This window comes from Cynocephalus volans, chromosome 15 (assembly GCF_027409185.1).
Source record: "Cynocephalus volans isolate mCynVol1 chromosome 15, mCynVol1.pri, whole genome shotgun sequence".
NCBI lineage: Eukaryota > Metazoa > Chordata > Mammalia > Dermoptera > Cynocephalidae > Cynocephalus > Cynocephalus volans.
The window spans coordinates 74,135,278-74,163,179 of record NC_084474.1 but is presented as its reverse complement, the minus strand read 5'-3'; the positions used below and the strand labels follow the sequence as shown (position 1 = coordinate 74,163,179).

Below are 27,902 nucleotides of genomic sequence, written 5' to 3'. Positions count from 1 at the left end.
TGTTGCTGCGTTGTGTTGTGCTTTATTGGAGAGAAAAAATTTTCTTTAAACCCAAAAAATTTTACTGCAATCTTTCCCATGGAAGACCATAGGCAGGAGAGAAATATTTATGCCATTGCATTGAAGCCTCACTGTTATCAAGCATTTAGGAAATTCTACTTCGTAATCCGACTATTTATTAAAGCACTAATTGTCTGCTGTTGACTGCCTGACTTCCTCCCTCCCCCTCCTCCCTTTTTTTCCCCTTTCTTTCTTCTCAACTCAACTGAAATCTTCCTGTTTTGACAAGTGACAACCTATGTAAAGATATATTTCTAATGACACATTTTCATTAATTTCTTAACACAGTACTTTTTACACAAGGACGTTGCAATGGATATCTCATGTTATTCACTGCTCAAAATCACATCCCCTCTTCCTTATGTGACAGCACCAAGGAACAAAACCCCTTCCCCCACTGCATGGATCCTTGGCTGCACTATCAACCATCCATCCTCCCCTGGCTAAGGGGTGGGAAAATGACTCCAGCCAGGACAGGCAGACTCTTCCAAGAATCTGAAACTTGAGTCCAGAGGTGGGAGCGTGGAAAATAGATCCAGCGGTTTCATTCCCATGACATGCCCTAAGGAAAATTGTCATTAGGTCCTACAAACTGCATCCCAGGGGGTTCCCTGATTCCTATCCTTATTAAACCTTGATTATTTAACTTTTACTTTGATTATATGAGCTACTGCATTACCTACTAGTAAACAGGTTTTTGCTTAAGAGAAAGCTTCTTTTATTTGCAAACAAAAATCTCTGCCTGATAGAGATGGAGAATTAAGGAGCACATTGAGAGTGTTTCCATGTTTAAAATATAGTTTAGGGCGCTAAACTATAATAGGGTGCTAAACTATAATATAATAGTTATATTTATTTTATAAAGACCTTTTTTATATTTATTTATTTTAAAAGACCTTTAAACAAGATAGAAATAATTGGCTATTTTTCCAAGTGACCTAAAAAAAACCCAAAAAACCTTAGCTTTTTTCTCAGTCCTTATTTCTATTAAATGCATTACCTAAATGTTTTATAAATAGAATCAATTAAATTTTGAGAGACGTTTACTGTGGGATATGCTGAAGGTTTTTAAAATTTTTGTTTAGAACCTAATATGTCATAATTTCATGATTCATTACAAAGATACTGAAAACAGCAATAAGAAAAATATTCTCAACTTCCAAATATGTTTGACTACTAATAACAGCAAAAAATACATGTAAATGTGTTAACACAGAGTTCTTTCTGAAGTTAAATCTAGCCTCCATGCAAAGTCTTCAACTTTATACACTTTGAGGTTTTTAAATGACAGTTACTTTACCTTCCGTGGTTCCCTCTTGTAACCACCCAAAACAAACACTGATTGAACCAAGTACATATTTACCGTGAAATTCTGAGAAAGTGTTGAGGCCATCATTCTGTCATTGCTAGTTTTTTTTCCCTACAGCCAACACAACATTCCTTTTTCTGTATTCTATTTATCCAAAACTTGTCTTAAAACGAAGATGCTAGAATAATCCAGGAATAAACAGTTGCCTGCGCCAATATGGGTTCACAGTCTCTGGGGAGGGAAGCTTTTTCATGAAATATTACATGGAGAGACTAAGTAGTAAGGTCCATTCAATTGATTAACAAATTAAGGGGGGAGAGTTAACTTCTCGTATGGCTTTTAATACTGACTGTATTAGTTCCCTATTTCTGCTGCAACAAATTTCATAATTTTAGTGTCTTTAAACAACAGATATTTCTTATCTTACAGTTCCAGGGGTCAGAAGTCTGAAACAGGTATTCCTGGGCTAAAGTCAAGGTGTTAGTAGGGCTGCATTCCCTTTTGGAGGCTCTAGGGGAGAATCCATTTTCTTGCATTTTCCAGGTTTTAGAGGCTTCCCACATGCCTTGACTTGTGGCCCCTTCCATCTTCAAAGCCACAGTGAGTGGCCAGTTGAGTCTTTCTCACATGGCATCACTGACACTGGCTCCTCTGCTTTCCTCTTTTATATTTAAATTACTCTTTGCCATTACATTGGGACCACCCAGATAATCCAGGGTAATCTCCCTATTCTAAAGGCAGCTGATTATCAACCTTAATCCAATCAGACTTCTTAATTCCCCTTTGTCCTATATTCCCTTGGGTCATAATTGCAAAAAATACCATCTCGAACACCATAAACCTGAATGTTGAAATCTTGAAAAATCAAAATCCCTAAAGTCTTAAATCCCTAATGCTAAAATCCTGAACTTCACAATCCCCCAAAATTAGAATCAATCCTAAGTGTTGAAATCCTGAAACCTGACTTCTGGGGAAGGGATTAGAGTGAATTCTGGGGAAGGGATTAGCGGCTGTATGAAATCCCTTTTCTTTTTTGTTTTTTGGTTTCCTACTTTCTTTTCTTCTTTTTCTAGCTTTTTTCCAATATTTTTAATTGTCAGCACTGTTTTTTCCAATTTGCTATGCTCTGTATTTCATCTTCACATCATTTTCAGACTGAAGGTATATATTGGGTAAAAACTTTTAGAGTATTCTATTTCGATTTATGCATTTTTTGGAAATTTGACCCCACAAAAATGCATATCACAAAGTTGACTTTGTGTGTAGGCACTATGCATGTGCATAAAAACATTAAAACTTCTTCAGTAAGTGAAGAAATGTCCTTTTTATACATCTGCATTTGTGAAAGATAAAATTTCTCAAGGTCTCGGCTCTTTGGGCAACTGCACATGCGGGGGTGACCTGTTGTGGTTTTTGATTGATCTCGTCAAAAGACTTAGCTTGTCCGTCATGGTACCTCAGATGGCTGCCCATGATTACCGGCCATAGTGGTATGTGTTTATACATTTTGCTTTTTGACCCATTTCCTTATGAATACAGTTCGTCTGCTCTTAACTGTTTTACCCATACGACTATTGTTAGTATACCTGAGTATTTACGGTTGCAAAAATATGTATGTAATTATCGCCTATTTTATTGAAAAAAGTGGCCTATGATGTGTTCTATTGTGTTTGTTTCTCAAAAAAATACCATTTTAAAAATGTAGAGAAATGTCTTTTGAAGAATTTTAAATTATTTTTTCCAGACTTATTTTTTTGGGATGTTGGTGTTTCGATATTGTGATTTTTAGGATTTTGCACTTTAGGGATTTTGATCTTTTGGTATATGAACATTTGGGATTATGATGCTTGGGATTATGTCTTTAAAAGGTTTATGATCAGCACCAAATATAACATATTCACAAGTTCTGGAGATTAGGAAGTGAACATCTTTGCAGGCACATGATTCTGCCTACTACGCTGACCTCTTCTCTTTTTTTTCTATCCTGTTTATCAACATGATTCTAAAGATGTCTATATGGCTTTGCAAATTAGTGTCAAAACTGGCCAGCGCACAGGAACTCACTACTATATTTGCTTTAAAAGCAGAAAATCAATCCAATAAAGCAATTAGTATTCTTTATTCCTTGCTCAAAATCAATCATGTACATTAGTGATGTCATGGGAGAACTAAGATAAGGTTGCTCAAAGGTCTCACATGTTTTCCTAAACACCAAAGCCATGACATCTAAAGCCTTTTCTTACTGAGATTTCCTCCACCATGTAGCCGCCATCTTCTTTCTTGAAAGTTTCCCCAGCCTTCGTTTCTGAGCCACTACGCTCCCCTGACTCTCCTCAGAATTGCTCCTTTTTTTTTTTTGACACTTTCAATCAGTCATTTTTCTTCTACTAAACTCTTAACTGTTGGTGTTTTGCAGACTTCATCCTCACTTCTTTCCACTGAGGTTTCCCTTTCTGACTCTACTTCTAAGGCTTCAAAGGTCCCTATAAGCCAATTTCCAAGTATAATATAATTATAATATAAATACAGTCTCCCGTTCTGATCTCTTTCTCCTAAACTCCAGACCCCCAACTGCCTACCAGACATCTCCACCTGGATGACCCACAAACACCTTAAACTTCATGTATTTGTCTAAGACTGAACCCACTATCTTCACTTCAAATGCTTGCTTCATCTATTAATCTCTTCAACAAATGTCTACCATGAGTGAAGCATTGATCTGTACCAGCAAATACAGATACTAAAGAGAGAACCACTGCCTTTAACGAGCCAAGGTAAAAAAGTATAATGCAAAGATATAGAAGCGGTATTGACATGAAGGTTGAAATTAAGGGCCCCATCCACTCAGGTGTCGAGCAAGAAGCTTCAGAGTCATAGTTAATGTTTCCCTGTCTTTCATCTGTGTCTGCACTTAATCAACAAACAAGTTCTATCTGTTCTACCTCTTAAGTGATTCTTGGATTCTTTCCCTTCTCTTTAGTCCCATTGCCTACTTCAGACCTTCAATGCCTATTTCATAAACAATTTAATATCTTTTAGTAAGGTAATATCTCTCTTACCTTACTTATTCTTACCTTTCAACCCCCTGTTCACAAATGTTAGTCATCAATATTGCTATCAGAGTGTTTTTCTAAAAAATAGAGTCATTGGAACTCTTCCATAATCTGGCTTCAATCCATCTTTCCATCTTTGTCTTTTGCCACAACCCCCTACATGACTTCTATATGATTTATCTGCTTATACTTGTACCTCCCTAGTGGGAGTAAACTGCTTGAAGGCAAAAATAAATAAATAAATAAAGTCTCATTCAGCTTTGTATCTTGAACTTGACACACAGAATGTGCCCCATTAGTGTTCATTTAAAATAGAATTTGGCTAACAATGTACATCTGGTAGACAGCATCCTTGAAAGTATCCCAGAAGAGCTCCATATGATCAGTTACTCCATGAATGATCATTTCTGAATTAAGCTACACTGAGAGGGCAACTCTGAAGGGCATACCAATTTGCCTACCCTTTGTTTTTAAGGATCCATTATCTTGCATCCTGGAGTTAAGAGGGCGAGTTATCTAGGATTCCCATGATCACTCTCTAATTATCACAGCTGAAAGCATTCTTTTATTAGTGGAATTAAGGTCAGCAGAATTTGTCTACCAACCTGCCTACTATATGTTCAGTGAAGTAGCTGGAAATATGGTCATTAACCCCAGGTGCTTAACAGCTATTTGAGCACACAAAGTCAAGTTCCACTCCTCTCCACACAGGTGTGCCTCACTTTGAGGAAGCAGGGTGTGGTGGATCACCCATTTGACTTTCCTACAACCCTCAATTCCAAACATGAGACATTAACATTGCTAAAACCAACTTATCACATGTATTTTCCCTTGCTCAGCTGATGAATGACATTTCATCACCAAGACTTCATTCTCTGCAGGATTACCATGTTTATCTAGTAATGTCATTTGCACATTTGTGCATACCAGGCACTTACTTCAGGGATTAGCACATTTTTTCTGTAAAGGGCCAGATTAATATTTTTGATTGTGTGGGACATACAGTCTCTGTCACAACTACTCAGCTCTGCCATTGTAGTGTGAAAGCAGCTACAGACAATATGTAAACAAATGTGCATGGCTGTGTCCCAATAAAACTTTATTTATAAAGACAGGGAGTGGGCCAAATTTGGCTCATAAATGGTAGTTTGTCAACACCAGACATGAATGGAAATCAAAAATAAAATTGCAGATCCCAGCAACACAAAGAGTAAATTTCACAAAGTTCTATTAAAACAAAGCTAGCGGCCATAAGAAATGCTTAAAATGGCATATGGGCAAGCCTCTGTCAGACCCTTAATAACATTTAGACTAATGTGCAAGATTAAGCCTTTAGACTAAGGAGCAAAATTAAAGACCAGGTATGAAGTGATAGAAATATTTTCTAAGTACTCTTTTAAGAGACAAGGCATGGTTAGGATAAACACACACATACATTATAGCTCTTTATTAAATAGAACTGATTTTGTAACATGCAAATTTGACTCTCACTGATTAGATTTGCACAGCTTTTCAGAGGCACTTTATGAATAATCTACTTAACCAATTGCCACAAGTGACTATGCTCAGTCACTGGTGGGGTCCTAACCCTCAGCAAAGTTGTGGCACATTTCTACAGTGCAAACAGTTGGTAACACTGAGTAAAAGCCAACATATTACCCTGCCTAGAAACACAGGTAGACCAATGAAGCACTATTAGGATAATAAAACAAAACAATAATCAGAACCAAGATGGCTAGAGTCTCAGACCCTACTGATTCTCTTAAAGTTTCCAGTTACCTTGACCCTGGACGATGGTGCAGAAATAAACAATTGTCCAAAAAGCTGGAAGCAGCCAGTACTGCATCTTGCACTGAAAAATCTTCATTTTGTTTTCCGTTTTTTACATGGGCTGTAGCAACTACCTGGAAACAGAAAGCACAGGGACATTTTTGAGAAGGCTGAAAATAAAGTATATGTAGTTATCTAGGACAGGCAAATGAGCCAACATGGACTAGTATTGTCAGGAAGTAATTAATTCCCTAGAGTATCATGTATTTCTCTCTGAAATACAAACTGATGAAAAAAAAAAAAGATTTTTTAGAAGATGCTGTAAATGAAAAGAATATATTGAAATATTTGAAACGGAAATTCAGAACATACTTTGTGACTCTTCGGTAAAGATGTAAATTGCATAGTGAATTCCCCAGATGGATAAATTCCATAAGTTTACCTGAAATGAGGATTATAACCAATCACAATGTCCTTGCCAGTAATGTGCTCCTCCCATATTTATCACATAAACTTCTACTGTTGCCTTATATTGCCTACAAAGTACAAATATATAGGGCCTTTCTACTAGTTATCACAGAGAATTTGAAAAACCACTTTGTGCTAATTTTAAATCACTACTCAGATTTCTCTTCATTGGGTTGAATAATCCCTAATCCTTTAATCTTTTGTCATAGCTCTTCTTTTTCCTAATATGTGTGAACCTAAAAGTCTTCCAAAAATTTTTTTCATTACAATATCAATGCAAGAAGAGCTACAAGAAAAAGAGAGAAAGAATAATGGAAAAGGAGACAAGGAAAGAAGGAAGGAAAAACAAAGGAAAGGAAGGAAATAGGGAAGAAGAGGAGACAGGCAGGCAAAGGAGGAAGGGAGGTAGAAGAGGGAAGAAAGAGTGAACATTTAATATTACCTTAAAAGGCCAGTCTAGGAATCATAGACTACAATTCTATTATAGGTCATTATAAAGGGGAAATTCTGACTCCTCTCCCCAGAGATTAAGAAGACATCTCAAAAGTTTTCTCCTACCCAGGGTGTATTTCTCATTCATTTTTTTCATCTATACATTCATTCATTCATTCATTCAGTCAGTCAGTCATTTATTCACCCATGCATCCATTTATTCTCCAGTATTGTTCCACAAAGGATCTAAAGCAACTTAATAATAAATAAATATATTATGTGAGAATAAGGTAGAGTTGCCAGATTTAACACACAAAATACAGGACTCCAGATAAATTTTAATTTCACATAAACAGCAAATAATTTTTTAGTATAAATATGTTCATTGCAATATTTAATACTAAATTCTTAATATTTAATACTAAAAAAAAAAACTTCAGTGTTCATCTGAAATTAAAATATACCTGAGTGTCCTGTATTTTATTTCATAACCCTAGTATAAGGGGAAATTTGGTAGAAAAATAATAAAGTAATGAGTAAAATGAACACAGAGAAAATGTATCTGGTTCTGTATGGTTAACAGAAGTGATCATGAATTTGGCCCCAAACTTATGAATTAGCAGCCAAAGAAAGAAAAAAGCATGTTAAGTTTTATGGCTTACTATATTACTAGATTAAATTTTAAAACATGTTGTTGTTTTTTTCTGGACATGCATAGCTTTGCCTAATACTGAAACCTGAGTAGAATTTTTTCCATGGTTCATCCAAAAAAAAGGTCACTGTAATTGATTCACCATAAAATTTAGTGAGCCCTTGCTGTGTGTAACGACCATTCTAAGTGCTTTACACATACAAACTCCTTTAATCCTCACAGCAATCATTGGAAGTAGGTATAATTCTCATACTGATTTACAGACGAGGACAATGAGGCACAGAGAAATTTCCTAAGTCACTGTTGAGTTCAGAAGCCAGGGTTTAACCCACACAAGCATGATTAGACACGGTAGGAGCATCTTAGGAAAACATTTCCACATCATGCTTCATATCACTTTCCACTTTAAAATATTTTTTCTTGCTCTAATTACAAAAATAATGAGTTTCAATAGTGTAAAATTAGAAAATAAAGGAAAGCACAACAAATTTGCTATCATCTGTTTTTTCCTTACTGAACTGTCTTTCAGATGACGGTAAATATACTGAAGTATATTTTCTGATAATGGCAGACATCCTTTTACTATATACCCGGCAGTATCACAATTTATTTACCTATCTTTACTTGGAAATTTTAGTGCTCGCTTCGGCAGCACATATACTAAAATTGGAACGATACTTGGAAATTTTAGGTTGTTTTCAAATTTCCCTAATATATAGAACACTGCAATGAACATCCTTATTCAAATCTCCTTGAATATATGATGATTGGTTTACTTTAGCTAAATTCCCAGTTGTGGAACTGCTAGGTAAAACAAGATGCATATTTTTAAGGTTTTTGAAATATGCTCTAGAGAAAATCACACTGATTTCCACTTCCACCAGCATCTTTTACAAGTACCATGTCACATCACCTTCACCAACACAAAAGTTAATTGTTTCCAACATATGCTTATTTGATAAGTAAAATGTGATTATCACAGTATCATCTTAATTTGATCTTTTTCATTGCCGGTAAAATGTAATATTTGGTGTTTATTGGTGTTTATTTAAATTTTTTTATGAAATACCTGTTCATTACCTTTACCCATTTTCTTAATGACTTACAAGAACTCTTTATTTATTATTACTTTGAACCATATATATTGCAATATTTTCCAGTTTGTTTTTTCCCTTTTAATTTTGCTTATTGAGCTGATTATCTTTTTAAAAGTTAAGGAATCTGATTTGATTTTTTTCTTTATGATTTTAAATTCAGTGTCATGGGTAAAATGGCCTTGCTCACCCCAAAGTATATTTCTACTTATCTTAACTTTTTAGTTCCAGTTGTGAATGGACTCTTTCCAACATCATGTTCTCTAACGGATTATTTTTACTATAGGAAAGGTATTAATTTTTATATATTTATTTTATAATGGGCCACCATTCTGAACTCTTACTAACTTTATATTTCTTCCATTTAATCTCTTGAATTTTCCAGGTTGACAATTGCACCATTTGCAACCGATGTGTTTTTTCTTATTATATTTCTTATTAGCATAGGCTAATAGTTTTAAAATAATTATTTTATTAGAGATGACTCAAATATTTTACCATTAAGTATATTGCTGATAGTTGAGTTCAAGTATATTTTCTTTTTATGTTAACAAAAACTTCTTAATGTAAGTAGAGAGTAAAATAATAGTTACTAGAGGCCAGGGAGGTGGTGGGGGAGGAAAAGTGGTGGACTAATGGGTACAAAACTATGCTATCTACCCCAAGTGTATCATTGTGCAGTATATGCATGTACTGAAACGACATACTGTTCCCCACAAATATGTAAAAGTAAATGTTAAAATATTTTTAATTAAAAAATAAAAAACAATGACAAAAACTTCTTGATTTTTTACTGAGTACTTTTTTCTATCAAGAATGAATGTTGAACTCTGCCTTTATGACTATTCATCCATTGAGATGTTCATATTTTTCATCTTGACCTTTCCATGTAATTAATTATTTTGATGTGTCTAATATTAACATATCCTTGCAATACAGAAATATATTCTACCTGTTCATGGCAATTTTTTTTAACTTTAATGTAATTATAAAGGTTTTGGCTTTCAGGTCAACCCATTTTCAAATAAAGATGGTAATGTCATATCACTTCATTAAAGAAGACTCCAGTAACTTAACCTTAATAATGACACTACTTTGAGCTATTGGTTACTTAGGTTCTTGAACAACAATAGAAATAACTCAAGATTCCTTCTCTCCAACTCCTAAGAACCTAATCAAATGCAAGCTCTCTTTGTTATATGCAAATGGCTTATCAAAATGTTTTAAGCTTTAAAATGCCTATAATTTTTTCTATTATATGTCTGCAGTGGCAAAAATAAAAACAAATCAATTGAAGTTATCTAATTGCAAATTAAAAATGAATATCACTGATGGCAGGACTCATAAGAGTTGGACATTAATTCTTCTTGAGGAATAAGAGAGTACTATTCTAGGTGTAATTTATCCCCAAATGGAAGAGTGTGTATTTTTTTAAAGTATTATTACAATGGTATTTTAAGCCACATTAAATTTCTCTACTATTTCCAGTCTATTACCACTTCAAGATCTTTTTTTTTTTTTTTTTTTTTTTTTTTGGTGGCTGTCCAGTACAGGGATCCGAACCCATAATCTTGGTGTTACCAGCACTTCAAGATTCTTTGATAGTGGAATGTCCAGATAAAATCCCCACTGTAGTAGAAATTATACTACTAGCGAATAAGCCTTCTCTTAGTTTAAAAAGCATGGGAAGAGACTCTGACCTTTAAATATTTTAAAAAATACTCCTCATTGCTTATGTAATCCCAGGTATTTTATAAATTGCTATCATGCTCCTTCCTCCAGTCCTGGATGTTCTTTTGAGGGATGCTGCACTGGCTCATTCTTTGAAATAACATATATCTAGTAAGGCACATGTCAACCAGGTTTTATTTAGGCTGCAGCCAGGCCTAGAAAATAATTTTCAAACAATCTTGTTTTCATCCTTTCAGCCTGAAGAGTATGATGAAAAAATTGCATCGAGTGGGATTTGGGGTTCTGTAAGAATCCTACTACTCTTCAATTCTGTGAATGGAACAGGTGGGAAAGATTAGTAGAGCCTTCGGGTAGCAGCTGTAGGTGCTAAAGCCTCTGATTACCTTTTACAATGGGCTTACTGATAGAGTTCAGCTTCTGCCATCCTTGGGGCTGCTCAGGACCCTGTCTTGCTAGTGATGGCTACACATGGCCGTGAGGCTCAGCTGAACATCCCTGGGTGAGGGACTGTGAGGGTTGCTGTGGATCTGAGTCAAGGCTAAGCTCAAAATTGTTATCTTTTCTTTGAAAAACTGTAGTTCCTGTCCTACTTTCCTGGCTTCCCCACCACCCTTAGGGCCATTCATGCTTCTTCATGACCCAGTCCAGGACCATGTAGCTGAGCATCTTTTCATCTAGGGAACTGGGAATAGTAGGAGACGACTTCCTGTTGGGAATACTTTTTCATGAGGGCTTTTAGGTTTCCATTCCAGTGCAGTAGTTGGAAAACGGTCATTAGCTGCTCAGATTCCAAACTTGCTCTTCCCTGTGTTTGACTCCAGTGGAGTGATAGGCTCCAATGCTGGCACTGGGGTCTGGGGTCACCAACACATCTAAAGTGCTGCTGGGGGAGGTAACTGCTTCCTGACCACCTCTCACACTGAATTCCTTGCTGATCCTGCAAGAGAGTAGCTCATTAAAGAGGGAGTTGACCAGGACCACTTGAGCCGCATCCCATCGGGCCTCAGCTCTACTTAAGCAGCACTAAATGTTGACAGATCAACTCCCCCTGGGAGAGTCACATAAATCACAAAGGGAGGTGCAGGAGATGGCTTCAACTTGTAGACCATGGTGTCTTCACTTGGGAATGCAACCCTTTACTGCTGCTTGCTTACCCAAAATTTCTGTAACATTAACACAGCATCAATTCTTTGAAGACTGTAATGAGGTCCCTGTGAGGCAAGGCTTGGGTAATGATGTGTCTCAGGGATTCCAAGCTTCTGTCCATCTTGGGTCTGCCTGGGCGAGCCTCCTGCACAGTGCATCCTGATGCTTGAATTCTTGCAGCTCTAGACTGAATTCATGCAGCTCATTGATGCATTGGGTTAGCAAAGAGTCCTTTTCTTTTTTTCTTTTTTTTTTTTTAATTTTACTTTGTCGATATACATTGTGGCTGATTATTGTTGCCCATCACCAAAACCTCCCTCCCTCCTCCCTCCCCCCCTCCCCCCACCGATGTCCCCTCTGTTTCCTTGTGTATCAACTTCAAGTAATTGTGGTTATTATATCTTCTTCCCCCCACCCCCGGTTTTTGTATGTGTGTGTGTGTGTGTGTGTGTGTGTGTGTGAATTTATATATTAATTTTTAGCTCCCACCAATAAGTGGGAACATGTGGTATTTCTCTTTCTGTGCCTGACTCATTTCACTTAATATAATTCTCTCAAGGTCCATCCATGTTGTTGCAAATGGCAGTATTTCATTCGTTTTTATAGCTGAGTAGTATTCTATTGTGTAGATGTACCACATTTTCCGTATCCACTCATCTGATGATGGACATTTGGGCTGGTTCCAACTCTTGGCTATTGTAAAGAGTGCTGCGATGAACATTGGGGAACAGGTATACCTTCGACTTGATGATTTCCATTCCTCTGGGTATATTCCCAACAGTGGGATAGCTGGGTCGTATGGTAGATCTATCCGCAATTGTTTGAGGAACCTCCATACCATTTTCCATAGAGGCTGCACCTCTATGGAAAACAGTCCCACCAACAATGTATGAGAGTTCTTTTTTCTCCACAACCTCGCCAGCATTTATCGTTCAGAGTCTTTTGGATTTTAGCCATCCTAACTGGAGTTAGATGGTATCTCAGTGTGGTTTTGATTTGCATTTACTGGATGCTGAGTGATGTTGAGCATTTTTTCATATGTCTGTTGGCCATTTGTATATCTTCCTTAGAGAAATGCCTACTTAGCTCTTTTGCCCATTTTTTAATTGGGTTGCTTGTTTTTTTCTTGTAAAGTTGTTTGAGTTCCTTGTATATTCTGGATATTAATCCTTTGTCAGATATATATTTTGCAAATATTTTCTCCCACTCTGTTGGTTGTCTTTTAAATCTGTTAATTGTTTCTTTTGCTGTGCAGAAGCTTTTTAGTTTGATATAATCCCATTTGTTTATTTTTCCTTTGGTTGCCCGTGCTTTTGGGGTCGTATTCATGAAGTCTGTGTCCAGTCCTATTTCCTGAAGTGTTTCTCCTATGTTTTCTTTAAGAAGTTTTATTGTTTCAGGGTGTATATTTAAATCCTTAATCCATTTTGAGTTGATTTTAGTATATGGTGAGAGGTATGGGTCTAGTTTCATTCTCCTGCATATGGATATCCAGTTATCCCAGCACCATTTGCTGAAGAGGCAGTCCCTTCCCCAGTAAATAGGCTTGGTGCCTTTGTCAAAGATCAGATGGCAGTAAGTGTGTGGGTTGATTTCTGGATTCTCTATTCTATTCCATTGATCAGTGTGTCTGTTTTTATGCCAGTACCATACTGTTTTGGTTATTATAGCTTTGTAGTATAGCTTAAAGTCAGGTAGTGTTATGCCTCCAGCTTTATTTTTTTTTGTTCAGCATTGCTTTGGCTATGCGTGGTCTTTTATCATTCCATATAAATGTCTGGATAGTTCTTTCCATTTCTGAGAAAAATGTCTTTGGAATTTTGATGGGGATTGCATTGAATTTGTATATCACTTTGGGTAGTATGGACATTTTCACTATGTTGATTCTTCCAATCCAAGAGCAACAAAGAGTCCTTTTCAACATCTGCCAGTCGGACATTGAAAAGACTCCTCAGAAATACCACATGTCCTCACTCATAAGTGGCAGCAAGAAAAGAAAAAAGGTAAAAAGGCAGGAAGTCAAGAAAAAACAAAGGAAGGAAGGAAGGAAAGAAGGGAGGGAGGGAAAGAAAACAACAAAATGTTGAACTCTCAGAAGGAAAGAACAGAACTGTGGTTGTCAGAGGGGGAAAAGGGGAAGGGGAAGGGGGCAAGGAGGGGGTGGGGGAGGGGATTAGGGAGAAATTGGTTAATCGACACAATGAGTATGTTTTGTAATGACGAATATGCCAAATATCCTGATTTGATCATCACATATTGTACACAAATACTGATAGTCAACTCTGTATGCATAATCAATCATGTTTCAATAAGAAACAAATTTTTTTTAATTTAAACAAAAACACTCCTTGACGTGCCCTCCTCCCAGGCTCACTTATCCTCACTGTATTAGTATATTATGGTTTTTATATAATGTCAAATTTGTATAGCTACTTTTTAAATCTACATTAATAATCAAAGTTGACTTACAGTTTCCTTTTCTTAAAAGGTTTTGGTGTCGATATTATTCTAGCTTCATAAAGTAAATTAGAAAGCTTTCTATAATTTCATTGTTTTGTAATAGTTTAAATAGCACGAGACTGACCTATTCCTTAAAGGCCTGTGATTAGTTTGAATAAGATCAAATGGTCCTGTTTCCATCTTTGATGCTAATTCCTGCACTTTTTCCATTTCATTTTTTTGTGTATAGGTCTACTAAGGTTTTCTACTTCTTGGCTCTAGTTTGGATATTTTCCATAAACTTTTCTTTTTATCTGGATTTTCAAATTTATTAGTACAGAGTTGTGTTATCTCTCAACTTAAAATGTTTCTTTTCTGGCTATAGCTCTATTGTCAGTATGAAGTTGGCATGTTTCTGATTTGTTTCTTTTCTCCTAAATATATAAGCTATAAATTCATCCAGTTAGCTATTTTTTAAGAATAAGTTTTTTTGTTAATTTGTCAATATTATTTTTTGTTTTCCAATATATGTATTCATTTGTTATTAATAATTGATTACTTTTGCTTTTTTGCTTTTCTTTTTTTAAAACTTTTGTTTTTCTTTATGTTTTTTGTGGTTGTTAAATTCTTAATTAATGTAATATTATTCTTTATTTGAGGCCACTCATTTGCCACTGAATATGCTTTGGCAGCATCATATAATCTATAATTTCCTTTTTAACCCAAGAATTACTTCAGTGAATGTAGCGAAACAATATGATTCATGCACTTAAACTCTGATATTCAGTTGTATTCCAGAATTACATAGTACATGTCTTCAGGAATAAATGAATTGTATTTCCCTCAAGCAATCATTCATAAAAAAATATTTTTGTCAACTATTTTTTTTTTTTTTAGTATTTGATGACAGTTTAGGGTACAACTCTTTTGCGTTGCCAGTTAAATGGAGATCCATATGCTTTGACAATCATATAGTCAAGTTAAGATCCTATAATAAAAATTAAAGAATGTACTCATTTGTGCTTAGGGGAACAAGGTATATCTTCTCTTACCATCCTACCATAATTCCAAAATGCCAATTAGTAAAGAATATCTCCTTGGATTAAAACATTCACATACTGGAAAAGCCTCAAAATTCCTAATGGAATAGGCAACACTGTAAGTGTCTATTCTAAAAGAACAGGCAACATATTAAGTGACAATTGTCTATACAGCATTTTAGCCTGGATAAATTTATTACAGATTAGCAAACTAACCAATTGTTAGGGCAGAGGAAATGGGGCAAATGGTGAGTATGTTTTTATGAAATATAGGAGGAAAAGCCCCAAGGCGTACATAGAACCCTAAATCTTACAGTGGCAAGTAAAACAAGATTAGTGGATTATCCAAAGGGGTGTGAGCAACCCTTATGTAAACAGAAGGGGATTTGTAAAGATACAGCAGCAGGCTTTAGCCCTATCAAATCGATACACCAGTAAATCTGCCATTTACACAGATAGCTGTCCACGACAGCCAAAGAAAAATAGAGCAGTGGAATGACTCTCTTAACTCAAATGAAATATTCTTTCTAAGATTTCCTTCCCCAAACATTATAATCATAGGTCTCAACCATAATAAGGCTAGTAGAAGAGAGGTAAGAAAACAGGCCAAATGTGTGTTTGGAGCATGCATTTTGAGATTGGGAGACATATCAGAGGTCATATGATGCTATTTTAACATACGAAAAGGTACATTTACAAGCCACAATCAAATAGCCTTTCTCTGCTCTCATCAAAACACTATAGTTCCTGTGTCCAGGCTTTTTGAAGCAACAATTAACATGTAACATTGGAAGTTAATCTGCATTTCACGTACTTTAACTAACTAAAGAAATAAATCGATGCTACATTAGTCTTGGCAACTTTTTTTTAAAACTGAGTATTATTCATATGGAAAAAAATTTTAGCCATAGCTGTTTTTAAATTCTTCTTTTTCTGTTGTTTATTTTAAATCAGGATGAGCAATTCCATATCAGGAGAAGTGGAATTTTAGTTTTCCCAAGCTTTTTTGCCAAGTCCCAAACTTTTGGACAGTAAACTAAGGGCAAGAAAAATTCTAATTCCCTTAAAGTGCCATAAGATATTTTAACATTTACCAAAATGTCAAAGACTAATTTGTTGAGACTTTGCCCAAAACCCTGCACAAAACAAACAATTCTGCTTTGATCTTTTTTTTCTTTTTTCTTTTTTTGGTTTAAAAACATCACATTAGAAATGACTACTTAGCTTTAAGTTCAGAAGGTATAAACCAAATTTGGGGAAAATAGATAATGTTTAGTACAGGACAAGTGTTTTCAAAACACTGTCATAATTTTATGATCAGTAACTTATAAGTAGCCCCATTAGTGCTAATTTGCTCTTCCTCGAATTTATGTGTTTGTTTCATTTAATCTCATTTGTACAACTAGGTTAATAAGGAGCAAAGGCCTTGAGTATAAGCATTTAACAGTGCTTTCAGGTGTCCACAAAACTCCCAGCCTAACATAAAGCCAGTTTTATCAAAATTCCTTAAAATATTTATTCTATAGTTTTTGTAAGCCACACTCTTGCCAAGACTTATACACATATATACATCCAAACCTTGGATAGTATTCTATCCAATCATTGCTGACTTAAAACAAAAATACATAAACAAAATTATCATTGGCCATCTGGTATACCACATATCTGGCATCTCCAGGCCCTGAGAGAGATCATCATTTATAGCATTGGAGTTTTCATTTTCAACTATCACTTACTGAGAGTCCTACTATATAACCAAAGCATTGTACTTGATGGTAAGGAAGATGTAAAACGTTGTATCATACATTCACCTCGGTGAGCTCACTTACAATTTAATTAAAAAGAAAGATCAAAAGCAACCATATTGCAAAACTAAATGAAAGAAGTATGAAATAAAATGGAAAGTTAGCACACGGTGGTGGTATGAATAGAAAACTGGGAGTTTTAGGAAGACAGTCCCGGCAATAATTTGCTATGGATCCTTGTTTAATCACTCTGTGACTCTATGACTCTATCAATGTAATGTGCAAGTTAATATCTATCTTGTAAGAAGATTGTGATAAAATAGATAATATATTTAAAACACAAATATCTCTCAAAAAGTTCTAATTAGTAGCATGTTAGCAACAAGTTGAAAGAACACAAAGGAAAATAGAATGATGATAATCAATGAATTGGTTAGTTGGGCAGATGCTAAAAGACAAAGGAGAAGTAAAATGTCATTATCTCCTCCGTCACATTAAGATTGTGGAACTAACTTGGCAAAATGGTTTAGGCAAAAGCTGAAGATCCAGATAATGACAGAGGCAACAATTATTTGCATGGGTGAACTGCTTTAAACTTTTCAAAATGCATTCCAATCCATTTTTATCATTTTCCAGATGATAGCTCTACATTGATTTAAAATAATGAACCATATGAGGACATGGAAGACCTGACTTACCAATTCAAAGGTTTAGAAAAGATTAGTAGTTATAGTTGACAAGTTCATGCAAAGAAGGTTTGACAAAAATGGTGATATTTAAACATGTTTTAAGCCTAGGAAAAAATAAAAATCAGAGGCACATAACAAATGTCTTCATATATATGAAGAACATTCACGTAGAAGACAAATCAAGATTATTTGGTGCAGTTTCTGAAAGCAGAACTTGAATCAGTGGGTTGATTCAAATTCACAGGGGTATGGATTTGAATATAAAAAATTATCTAATAATTAGAACAATGTCCTCTCTTTTATTAGAAGTTCTAGGGCAGAAGCTAGCTAAGTTTTACTCATAATAGATGTTATTGAACGGATTCCTGAATTTGGGGGCAGGAGAACTGCATAAAATAACTTCTAAGATGCCTTTTCCAACTCTACATTTTTAATATTCTAATATCTACCTTTTAGAAGGAAAATTTTACAGTCAATTGGTGACCAAGGTCATATAGCTTTGTAGATAAAAACAAACAAAAAACTGAATAACAGGCTAAATGTATCATCCCTGTGTGTTGACATTGTAACTTCTCCTTTGACCCAGAGATTATTTAGAAACCTGTTGTTTAATTCCCAAATATTTGAATGTGTAAAGGTATTTATTGTTATTCACTTCTAATTTAGTTCTGTTTTCAAAAAACGTACTTTGTAAGTTTTCAATCTTTTGAAATTTATTGAGCTTCATTTAGTAGCCCAGAATGACCTATTTTGTTCAGTTTTCCTGGTTTGACTAAAAAAACATGTGTAATCTACCACTTTGCTAAAGATTCTTATTTCTAATAGTTTAACACTTTGTCCAAGTTTTGGAGTTTACAGTAACTTATTTCTTTAATTTTTTCTGTAGATGATAGTTTTCCTCTTACTTTCCAAATTTTATGCTTCTTATTTCTTTCTCCTGTCTTATTGCTTGGCTACTTCCTTGAATTGAGTGTCCCCCAAAAACTTGACCCTCCACTGTAACAGTGTTAATAGGGTGGGAAATCCTATTATAGTAATTGAAAGGTGAGGCCTTGAAGAGGTGATTGGACTACAGACAATGCCATAGTGAATGGATTAAAAATGATGGTCAGGGGTGTGGTTCTGAGGGCATTAAAAGGAGAGCACGAAGAGTCTGTCTTTCTCTTTTCTGCCATTTTCTGCCATGTGAGACCCCTGAGTCACTGTCACCATCACCTTCCGTAGCTGTGTTCCCTGGACTTTGGACTTCCTAGCCTCTGAAACTGTAAGCAATAAATTTTGTTTTCTTATAAATCACCCAGTTCCAGATTTTTTTGTTATAAGCAATAGAAATGGACTAATACAGCTACTATCTACAGAATATTGATATTAGACATCCCCTCCTGTTCATGTTTTTACTAGGGAGGCTTCTTTAGCGTGACTGATTTTGATGATAGATGACTAGACAGACAGACTGATAGATAGAAGACAAACAAATATATACTGATATAAATTTATCATATTAAGTAAATATCCATCTGTGTAGATTTTATTGAGTTATTAACCTGACAAATGAACTGTGAAATTATTGTACTAGCAACGGAAAGGATCACATGATTTTTTCTTTTACCTTTTAATATGATGAATTATATTAATCAATTTTCTAATCCTGAACTTGCATGTCATATATAAGCCAGGCTTGATCATTGTGAATTATTCTTTTAATGTGTTACTGGGTTCTATTTGCTAATATGCTATTTATATTAATAAGTGCACTGTTATTAATAAGTGATATTTGTCTATAGCTTTCTGTTTTCATTATGCTGTGTCAAGTTTTGATATCTTCCTTGTTTTATATAAATAACTTTGAAGTTTTCCTTCTTTCTGTATACTGTATTATAAAACAGTTACAACATTGGCATTATTGATTTCTTACATTTTTGTTAGCATTCAATTATGGAACCATGGGAGTTTGGCACTTTGGGGAGGCTATTTTTTAATAACTTTTTCAACATTTTTGTGCCTATTGTTTTATTCATTAGGTCTGTATAATCTAGTTTTAGTAATTTGTATTTCATTTTAAAATGACCCATTTTATCCAGGTTTTCTAATTTATTGGCATACAATTATTTCAATTACCATTCAATTCTTTTAATTTTCTCTAATTTTGTGACTGTTTTCCTTTCTCATTTCTTATCGTGTATTTGGGCTGTCCTCATTTTGCTTTTTAAAAAACGAAAAGCTGAATCAAATTCAGTGATTTTTCTTTAAGACAGAAACATCCAAAAAAAAAAAAAAAAGAAATAGTAAATAGTAGTAAGGGATGGGTAGAGAAGGAAAAGTGATAAAATGAAAAGAGAAAACGATAAGAAGGCATAGGAAACAAAGAACAAATTAAGGGAAAGAGAAAGGGAGAAAAAAATATAGTGTAAAGGCAGAAAGGATCCAAGATCACCTCTGTGGCCCGTTGTGGGCCACTGTTGCCTAGATCGACGCTACTCAGAATAGCTGGTCTGTGAACTGCTAGTTACTGGTCCACAATGAGATAAGGAGCATATGACAAAATGTAAGTCAATGCATTGTCTTGCTTCCTTCATCAGGAAAGCTTTGCGCTGAAAAATAATTCAACTGAAACAACAGCGTGCTTAGTGACATATTTGGTTAACATCCTGGTACAATTTTATCTCATCAGGGGCTGGTAACAGTTTGTGGATGCGCATGAAACAGATACAGCAGTAGCATGAAACTAGACCTTTCACCATCCAGGCCTCCAGTGGATGGCATCTGTCTTTCATCCCATCGCAACTCTCCAGCTAACTTCATGACCTCAGTAACTGTTTTTAACCTTCTGGGTCTTGGATACTACAAGACATCTAGATGAGCAGTTTAACCCATAACCAAAAAGTTCAATCAATAAATATGATTGATTTAATGACCAATGATTGAATGATCAGGGCTGAAGTGTGTACAGTTAGTTCACAGTTGATGCGCTGCATTTTGCACTTGGCCTAGGGTAATTAATGCTTGAAATTAGCAGATATTCTGCTTCCAAATTGTGTGTCCCAGTGCAAAGCTGTGCTATCCAAAGGAAAGAACACTGTTTTCTTCTACTGATGGCATGGGCCTGGCCAGAGGGTCAGCCTTTTTCTAATTTACAGAGTGACCCTATTAGGTTAGCACCTGTGAATTACTTAAATACAAGGGATTTGACTGTAAATTAGCCTCAAAAATACAGCTGCTCCAACTGTCTTAAATCCGATGCTGTTAAGATCTAGGTGGCAGAAGGCAGAACCATTCCAAAAGTATGGCAAATTGTAATGACAGCTCCTTGACACAGGAATGTTCCATCACCTGGCTTTTTTTTTTTTTTTCTTTCTTTCTTTCTGTTTTTAAGGACTGACATAGCTCATCTGTCAAAGAAATGGGAGATCATTTTAAACTAAAATCTATGTCTGCGATCAATATAAAGGTTAGCTGCACATCTCAGCTTAGACATCCATTCCTTCAGGAAGGTTTCCCTGACCCACCAAGTCTAGAGTCAGATGCTTTTCCTCTGGTTCTTACAGTCGTAATCTCTGTTTTCCACTCTGTAACACTCAACACTAGGTTAGATGGCTATTGCATTTCTACTTACCGAAGTGTATTGTTCACTACTATGTTTTGAATACTTAACACAGTGCCAGTACATGGCAAGAGGCAGGGCTGGGAAGTGGAGGAAAAACAGAAGCAAAAAACCTGCAGTACAACTTCATCCTTAGATGTCAGTTTAGTGGGATTCTCTTTGCAAAAGCAGAGACAGAAAGCCTCCCAGGATCAGATCATTATCTGATAAAGATTCCCCTTACTACCCTAGATATAGACACATCCTAAGACATTCTGATGGACTTAGCAAAGCACAGCTTCCCTCTGGACCAAGTTTCATAAGCAACCCAGATAATTTCTGGGAGAAAAGAGACCAAACACTGCTCCCTAAAATTCAAAGCTAGAAACACCTGCCAGGGTAGCTTCCACAAAAGCCCATTGGCAGAAAAGTGCAATAAGACCACTGATAAAATTACCTTGAGGAAATGAGGATTCTAGGTTCTAAACTTGACTTAAACAGACACTTAAATCTCAGAAGTTCCCATAATCTCTCCTTTCTATTCACAATTCCCTCAAAAACTGGAGCAGAGAAAGAGAAAATAAGGGAAAAGTGGAAAGAATTTTTAAAAGAGGAAAGAAGAAGCTAGAAGTAGAAGAAGAAAAGAGAAACCATTTTTGTCTGCCAAGCTTTGTACCAAATTATCTTAGAACTTAAACAACCCTATAGGATGGCTATTGTTATCCCCATTTTCAGAATAAGAAAACTAAAACTCAGAAAGGCTGAGAAACATGTACAAGAGCACAGAAGGAGCAAGCTTAGATTTCACCCACGTTTGTATGCCTTCCATCCTCTGTTTCAGCTACTAGATTGTATGGCCTCAGTTTGTACCATCCAGTTCCAGTCGTACACCCCACCCTCTGCCCCCATCAGAGAAGGTAGTTGAGAAAGTGTCCAATGGGATTGGGCTTCAAATTCCATATAGATGTTTCTTAATCATGTATCTGTCACTTGCTAGCTTTATGACCCAGGCAAGCTACTTTATTTCCTCAAAACTCAGTGATCTTATCACTAAACAAGGAACAATATTTGCTTCCTCCAAGTATTTGGGAGACTTAAGTGTGTTTCTGAAAGGGGAAACAATAGATACCCAATAAGTACTCAAAAAAATATGACAACACTTCCCGCATGTGCACACACACACATCCATCACCCCCACTGGAACAGGATGCAGTTCAGTCTACACTCAAAGCTTAGTGTATACAGAAGAGTAACTGGATCCCTGCCACATTTCATTTACTTATAGAAAAGTACAGGAGAATGATTGTTTTCCTGACATCCAGCACTATTTGGGGGCAAATCTGCCAAGAATAGTTTATTTCTGTCAGTTTCCTTTAAACTTTCTCTCTCCATCCCAACACCAGTGCCCTTGGAGGACCATCTAGTGTCTCATTTACCAATGACTTTGTTCTCAACAAACAGTCATAATCCCAGATAATTTGTTAGCTCATCTGTGCTCAAACAGCACCACCACAGCCTGCAGCAATTCAGGAGGGCCCTTGTTCTTTAAAGAAATCTTAGGTTACACTCAACCAGCCAGGAGAACTGTCATTTGGCTTAGTTTGAAAAAAGGTGACTGCAAATGTGGCTGTACAGTCACATCACTGCAGAGACTATCAACTGAAAGCAGGCAAAAGATCTTTGTGTTTTACTAGATGGTACTAGGAAATATTTAAGACCCAAAGAGGAAAGCAGGAAAGACCCCAATTTCCCCTATCTATTCCTCTAACCTCAGCCAGAACAGGCCTCAGCTAGGAGAGAAAAGGAAATAGCAAAAAAAAAAAAAAAAAAAAAATTCTGCTTGACCAAGCAGGAGAGGCTGGATTCCAAGGAGTAACAAATTCAGTTAATAATAAGGTAAGAGTAGAGTCGATTAAACATATGCCTCCTTAGGCTAAGCCTTGATCTGATGGTCAGGATGTTTGCTCCTTAAATAAATGCCCTATGGATTAAGATAACATACGGAACCCCACTCCTCAAGTTGTCTTTGCAGATGACAAACAACTACAAGCCTCCTTTGAAGTCTGTGTACATCCAGATTTGAAGGAGCCAAGGAGCACCTTAATCAGGATGCCAGAAATAATTATACTGACCTCACCGATGACCAGTCAGATTCCCACATGACTCCTGGGACCCCCACTTGTGACTTTTCTCTATAAATGCTTGTGATTTTAAGCAGTCAAGGAGCATGAGTGGTCTTTAAGCCCCTTTGGCTATCACCATGCCCCTTTAAATGGCCATCCAAATAAATGCTAATTTTTAACACTACAAACTTTGGCATGAAAGACTTAGTCATTTGGACAGCAGATGACAGAACTTTCTTGGTTCAGTAAGAAAGGTAACACACCCCAAGGGGTCTTTTTAATGGGCTGGGGACCTTCCCTAGTGCCCCACAAATCATACCAGTTTGCTCAGCCCATTTTTAAGGCCAGCCCTGTCTGATTCTAAAAATGAAAACATGAATGGAAGGCCCCAGGAGTTCTCTGAAATTCTCAGCTAGACTGTTAACATCAGGATTAGAGCCAAAGGGTTCCTCCCATCAATCCTGAAGCCTGGGACCTGTCCAAAACTGCTCCAGGAATCCTGATGGGTTCCAAGGTATCCTGCCTAGGGAATTACTAAGAGGCCTTACCAGTGTGACTCCTGTTTTTTCAAAGGGACCCGTAGGAGGTCAGGGCTGCAGTGGAGGTTTGGGTTTATCCTCAAAGGGCTCCCCAGGCAGAAGGGGATGCCCGTTGTTTACTAAGAGTGTGAAAAGGGTATGCTGTACATCATGAATGCACCTTAAAAATATTTTGCTAAGTGAAAGAATCATTCGCAAAGAACCACATATTGTGTACTTTCATTTATATGAAATATCCAGAATAGGCAAACCCATACAGACAAGACAGCAGGTTAGGGAGAAGTATGGAGTTACTGCTAACAGATATGGGATTTCTTTTTGGAGTACTAAAATGGTCTAATCTTGTAGTGATGGTTGCACAACTCTGTGAATATACTAAAAACCATTGAATTGTACCCTTTAAATGGGTAAATTGTATAGTATGTAAATTATATCTTAATAAACCTGTTTAAAAAACAAACAAATAAAACTATCCTGAAATCTGTCTTACAATAACCAGGCTATTGCTTTGAGTTCAGCCAAAATCCACCCAAGTTGCTCTTTTGAAAATCCAAAAATCCAAATGCAGTTATTCATTCATGGACTCATTCTAAATTTACCAGTAAGTTCTCTTTGTGCAGAACTGGACCATCTTATCAGAAACAGAACACCAGGTCTCCTCACTGAACCCAGCTTAAGCCTGTTTGCTGAATTTGAACAGGGACTCTTTATCACATGCCGCAAGTAAGAAATGCCCTCCCTGGCCCTCTGTAGATGAAGGGCCCCAAGGCCTTTAACAGGGGAGTTTCAGGAAAACTCCTTTTCATGTCTGCTCTCAGCAGCAGCTCCAGGACCAGGCGCCTGCAAGAGCTGCACACAGCTTCCTTTGCTCACTGTCCCAAGGGCAGGTACAAAGCCAGCCCAGACCCAAGCAGAGCAACCCCGAGCTCATAGGGGTGCTTCCCACCGAGGACCCAAAAACTCAGCAGCAAGATCCAAATGCCTGTGTCCCAGACTTGCAGGCGGCCTCCAGGCCTGGCCTGGGACTGAGAACCACTCTAGTGACCCCATGGCGCTCCTCTTGGCTGGGCCATAACCCTGTCCTGCCTGTGCGCCAAAGCCCAGCTCCTCCGATGCTTCTCCGCCCAGGCCCTGAGCACTACGAAGCTTGAGGCAGGGAGGGGTCCAGAGTGATAAAAGGGGGGAAAGTGAGGGGTGGAAAAGCTAGGACGGAGAGGATCCTCCAACCTCGCAGCCTGGTGGTGCATCTCAAAGCCGCAACTTCCCGGCTTCAGACACCAAAGCCAAACGCATCCCGGTTTCCTGGGGTCGAGCGCCTACCGCCACCACCTCCATCGGCGCGTTCTGCCTTGATTGCTCCTGGACCTCAGCTACACATATCTGTGTGTGGCAGTACCAACGGGTGGCTGGGAGAGTTGTGCCCCCCATGATCTCCACCGGCTGCTCTCTGAAGCTACCCCAATACGATCTAAATAAAAACAGCGTGCTCTTTATGCACACAGCCCTTCAAGACAAATTCCTAAGCCCCTTTCCCACCAGATTGTCACCTTTACTAAGCCCCATGTAAATGGAAATGCTGGAGCCGCCACTGTCCCGAAGCCAAACGCAGCTTCTTCTCGCCGCGCTTTCACAGCACCCAAGCACCGAGAACAGCTCGTGAGAGCAACACAAGGTATCTCCACTCTCTCCGCACCCTCCTCACGCAGCGCCTCCGATCTCCCTGCCCAGCGAGCCCAGCGAAGAGGCCTCCGGGTGCACCGTCCCCTTCCATCCCAAAGGTCCCCAAGCCATCCTGGGCGCGCGCGTCAAGTCCGTGGAATTGCACTGTGTCTGCAGGTGGCTCGCTCTCTCCATTTTTCCTTCCTTATAAATAGACCTTTCAAAGACGAGACGAAGAAGAGCAGAAAAGACGAACTGACCTGTACAGGGCAAGCTTCCAGCCCAGGTTGGGGACCTCTCCGCACGCAAGGAAGCCCCGAGCTCCGCCGCGAGTTGGTTCCTGGCGGCGCACCGCCCTTGCTTGCTTCGCTCCTTGTACCCTTTTAAATTAACTCCTCTCCCTTTCCCTCTCCCTCTCCTTCTCCCGCTCCCGCTCCCGCTCCCGCTCCCGGCCGCCCGGAGCTGCCTCCGCCTCCCCAGCCCTTCCCTCCTGCTGGGCGCCCACAATCAGATAAGAGGAAAGGAAGGGCCGCCGGCGGCCAATTATAGAGCGGAAGGTGGCTGCGGGGCGGGCGGTGGGAGGCAGGCCCAAGTCCCCAACGCCCCCCACTTTCTCTCCTCCTCCTCCTCCCCCCTATCTCATCCCCGCCCCACGGCAGAAGCGGAGGAGGCCGCCCCGAGCCGAACGCGTGTCCCCCCTTTGCAGACCTGGCGGCCCCCCAGGTGCGCGCCGCAGCCGGGCGTAGAGCCCCGGGAGCGAGCCGCGTCCTCACGCCTGCTGGGCCCGAGGCTAGTGCGGAGCTCCTGGAGCAGAGCCCCTGCCCGCTCTGGGAGATGTCGAACCTTCCCGTCCCCATGTGCTGGCTCCACTTCCCCCTTCCCAAAGATCGGCCTTGCCTTCCCCCATGAGAGACCCTGTGCTCGGGGTGAGGGGATGGGAGGCTGCGGGGACCGGACGGGATGGGACGGTAGCCACCGGGAAGCCACCTTTCGGTCCCTCTTCTCCCTTTCCGAACACGTCTTCTTCCCAACAACGCCAAAGCAGCGATGCTTAAACTTTAATGTGCAGAAGAATCATCCGAGGGTGTGGAAATTGACATTTTTGTCGTTTATAAAAGCACAGATGTTGGCATTTTCACATGGTTGAACCTCGAAACCGGAGATTCCCCCGCCACGGAGACTCTGATCAACAGGTGTGGGCCGAGACCCGGGACCCTGCGCTCATCGATCCCCCTGGTGGTTCTGATCCGCGCAGGCCACCCCTTGGCAGACTCTGCCCTGGGACGTGACGAGCAGGAGGCGCGCCAGGGCCCCGCGTGGGTCTCTGGGGACTCGGTCCTGCGCTCCTCCGCTGCGCCCTCTTCAAGGGCATCTTTACGCATTTTTGAGCCGCACTAGCAAACTGCTTGCGTCCAATTCTTTATAATCTAGTTTGCTCTGTGCTCGCCAATGCTAGGGAGGAGAGTGCACAGAAACAGAATTTAGCAAGACGCTACTTTTGTGAGAAAATGCTTTGTCGCCTTGGAAAACGGCAGCATTTCACCACCACCAAAGGCTGGTTGATGGAGAGAAGAGGGGGAGGGGAGACCGTCAGCAGGTCCTCGATCCTGCCTCGGTCGTGCCCAGCTGGGAATCCAGAAATAGGGGCTGTGACGTTTGAGACCGGTTCAAACGTTGAGACCGTTTCAAGACGGTCCTTCCGACGTTCTGCCCGTCCGCACTGCTGGTAGCCACCACTTCTGCTTTCCTCGAATCTGCGTGACGTTTGCATCCCTGCCCATGCGTTGGATTCCCCCTCAGGTCTTGAGGTTGCAGTGCAAAGGGTTAGGGTCCGCCCTGCGTCCCTTGATCTGAGTCGGAATTGGCCTCGGCTCAGCCACAGGGCGTGGCCGCAGCAGGGCGCGGCTCTGCTTCTGCGCTCGACGGAACGCGATGCTCCGACCCCAGGCGGCCCGCGCAGCTTTTTAGGAGACCAAGGATCCCCGACGCGGGACTGCAAGAGTAAGAGCGCCACCTGGTGTCTGCGCGGGGGTTGGGCTAGAGCGGGAACTGGAAGGATGCTCATTGACACGTTGGGAGCAGAATTGCTGAAATGTAGCATTTATTCTTACAGACTACTACCGCTTTGCTTAGAACTCCCTTTCTCTGCCTATGACAAGTGCCTATTACCCTCATATTGTGTTCCTCCTTTTCACGGTAAAAATTTACTCTCATGTTCTTCATTTTTACCAAAATGTAGATGACTAGTGTAAGTTTTTCTTGTAATTCCCTTGGGAGAGATGGTTGCACGTTAGCTCAAAGTTTTAGGTAAAAGAGGGGGAAGGAAGTACCAGTTATTTAATTACAGAAAATTGGAATCTAAAATCCCCTGATGATTTTAAAATGTGAAATATGTGTACAAAAACCCACATA

At 38.7% G+C, this 27,902-nt stretch overlaps 1 protein-coding gene and 1 pseudogene across 2 annotated transcripts in view; both read right to left on the bottom strand.

Moving 5' to 3' along the window:
* Positions 1–25,874, bottom strand: part of COL14A1 (collagen type XIV alpha 1 chain) — a 213,435-nt gene extending 187,561 nt beyond the window's left edge. For both annotated transcript variants that reach the window (XM_063079077.1, XM_063079078.1), the window contains exons 1-2: positions 25,751–25,874; positions 6,202–6,326 (exon numbers count right to left, since the gene is read on the bottom strand). In XM_063079077.1, the coding sequence (XP_062935147.1) occupies positions 6,202–6,289 (88 nt within the window). In that variant the 5' untranslated portion in view covers positions 6,290–6,326; positions 25,751–25,874. The remainder of the gene's footprint in view (positions 1–6,201; positions 6,327–25,750) is intronic.
* Positions 10,983–11,797, bottom strand: LOC134363574 (protein limb expression 1 homolog; annotated as a pseudogene).
* Positions 25,875–27,902: the final 2,028 nt, after the last annotated feature.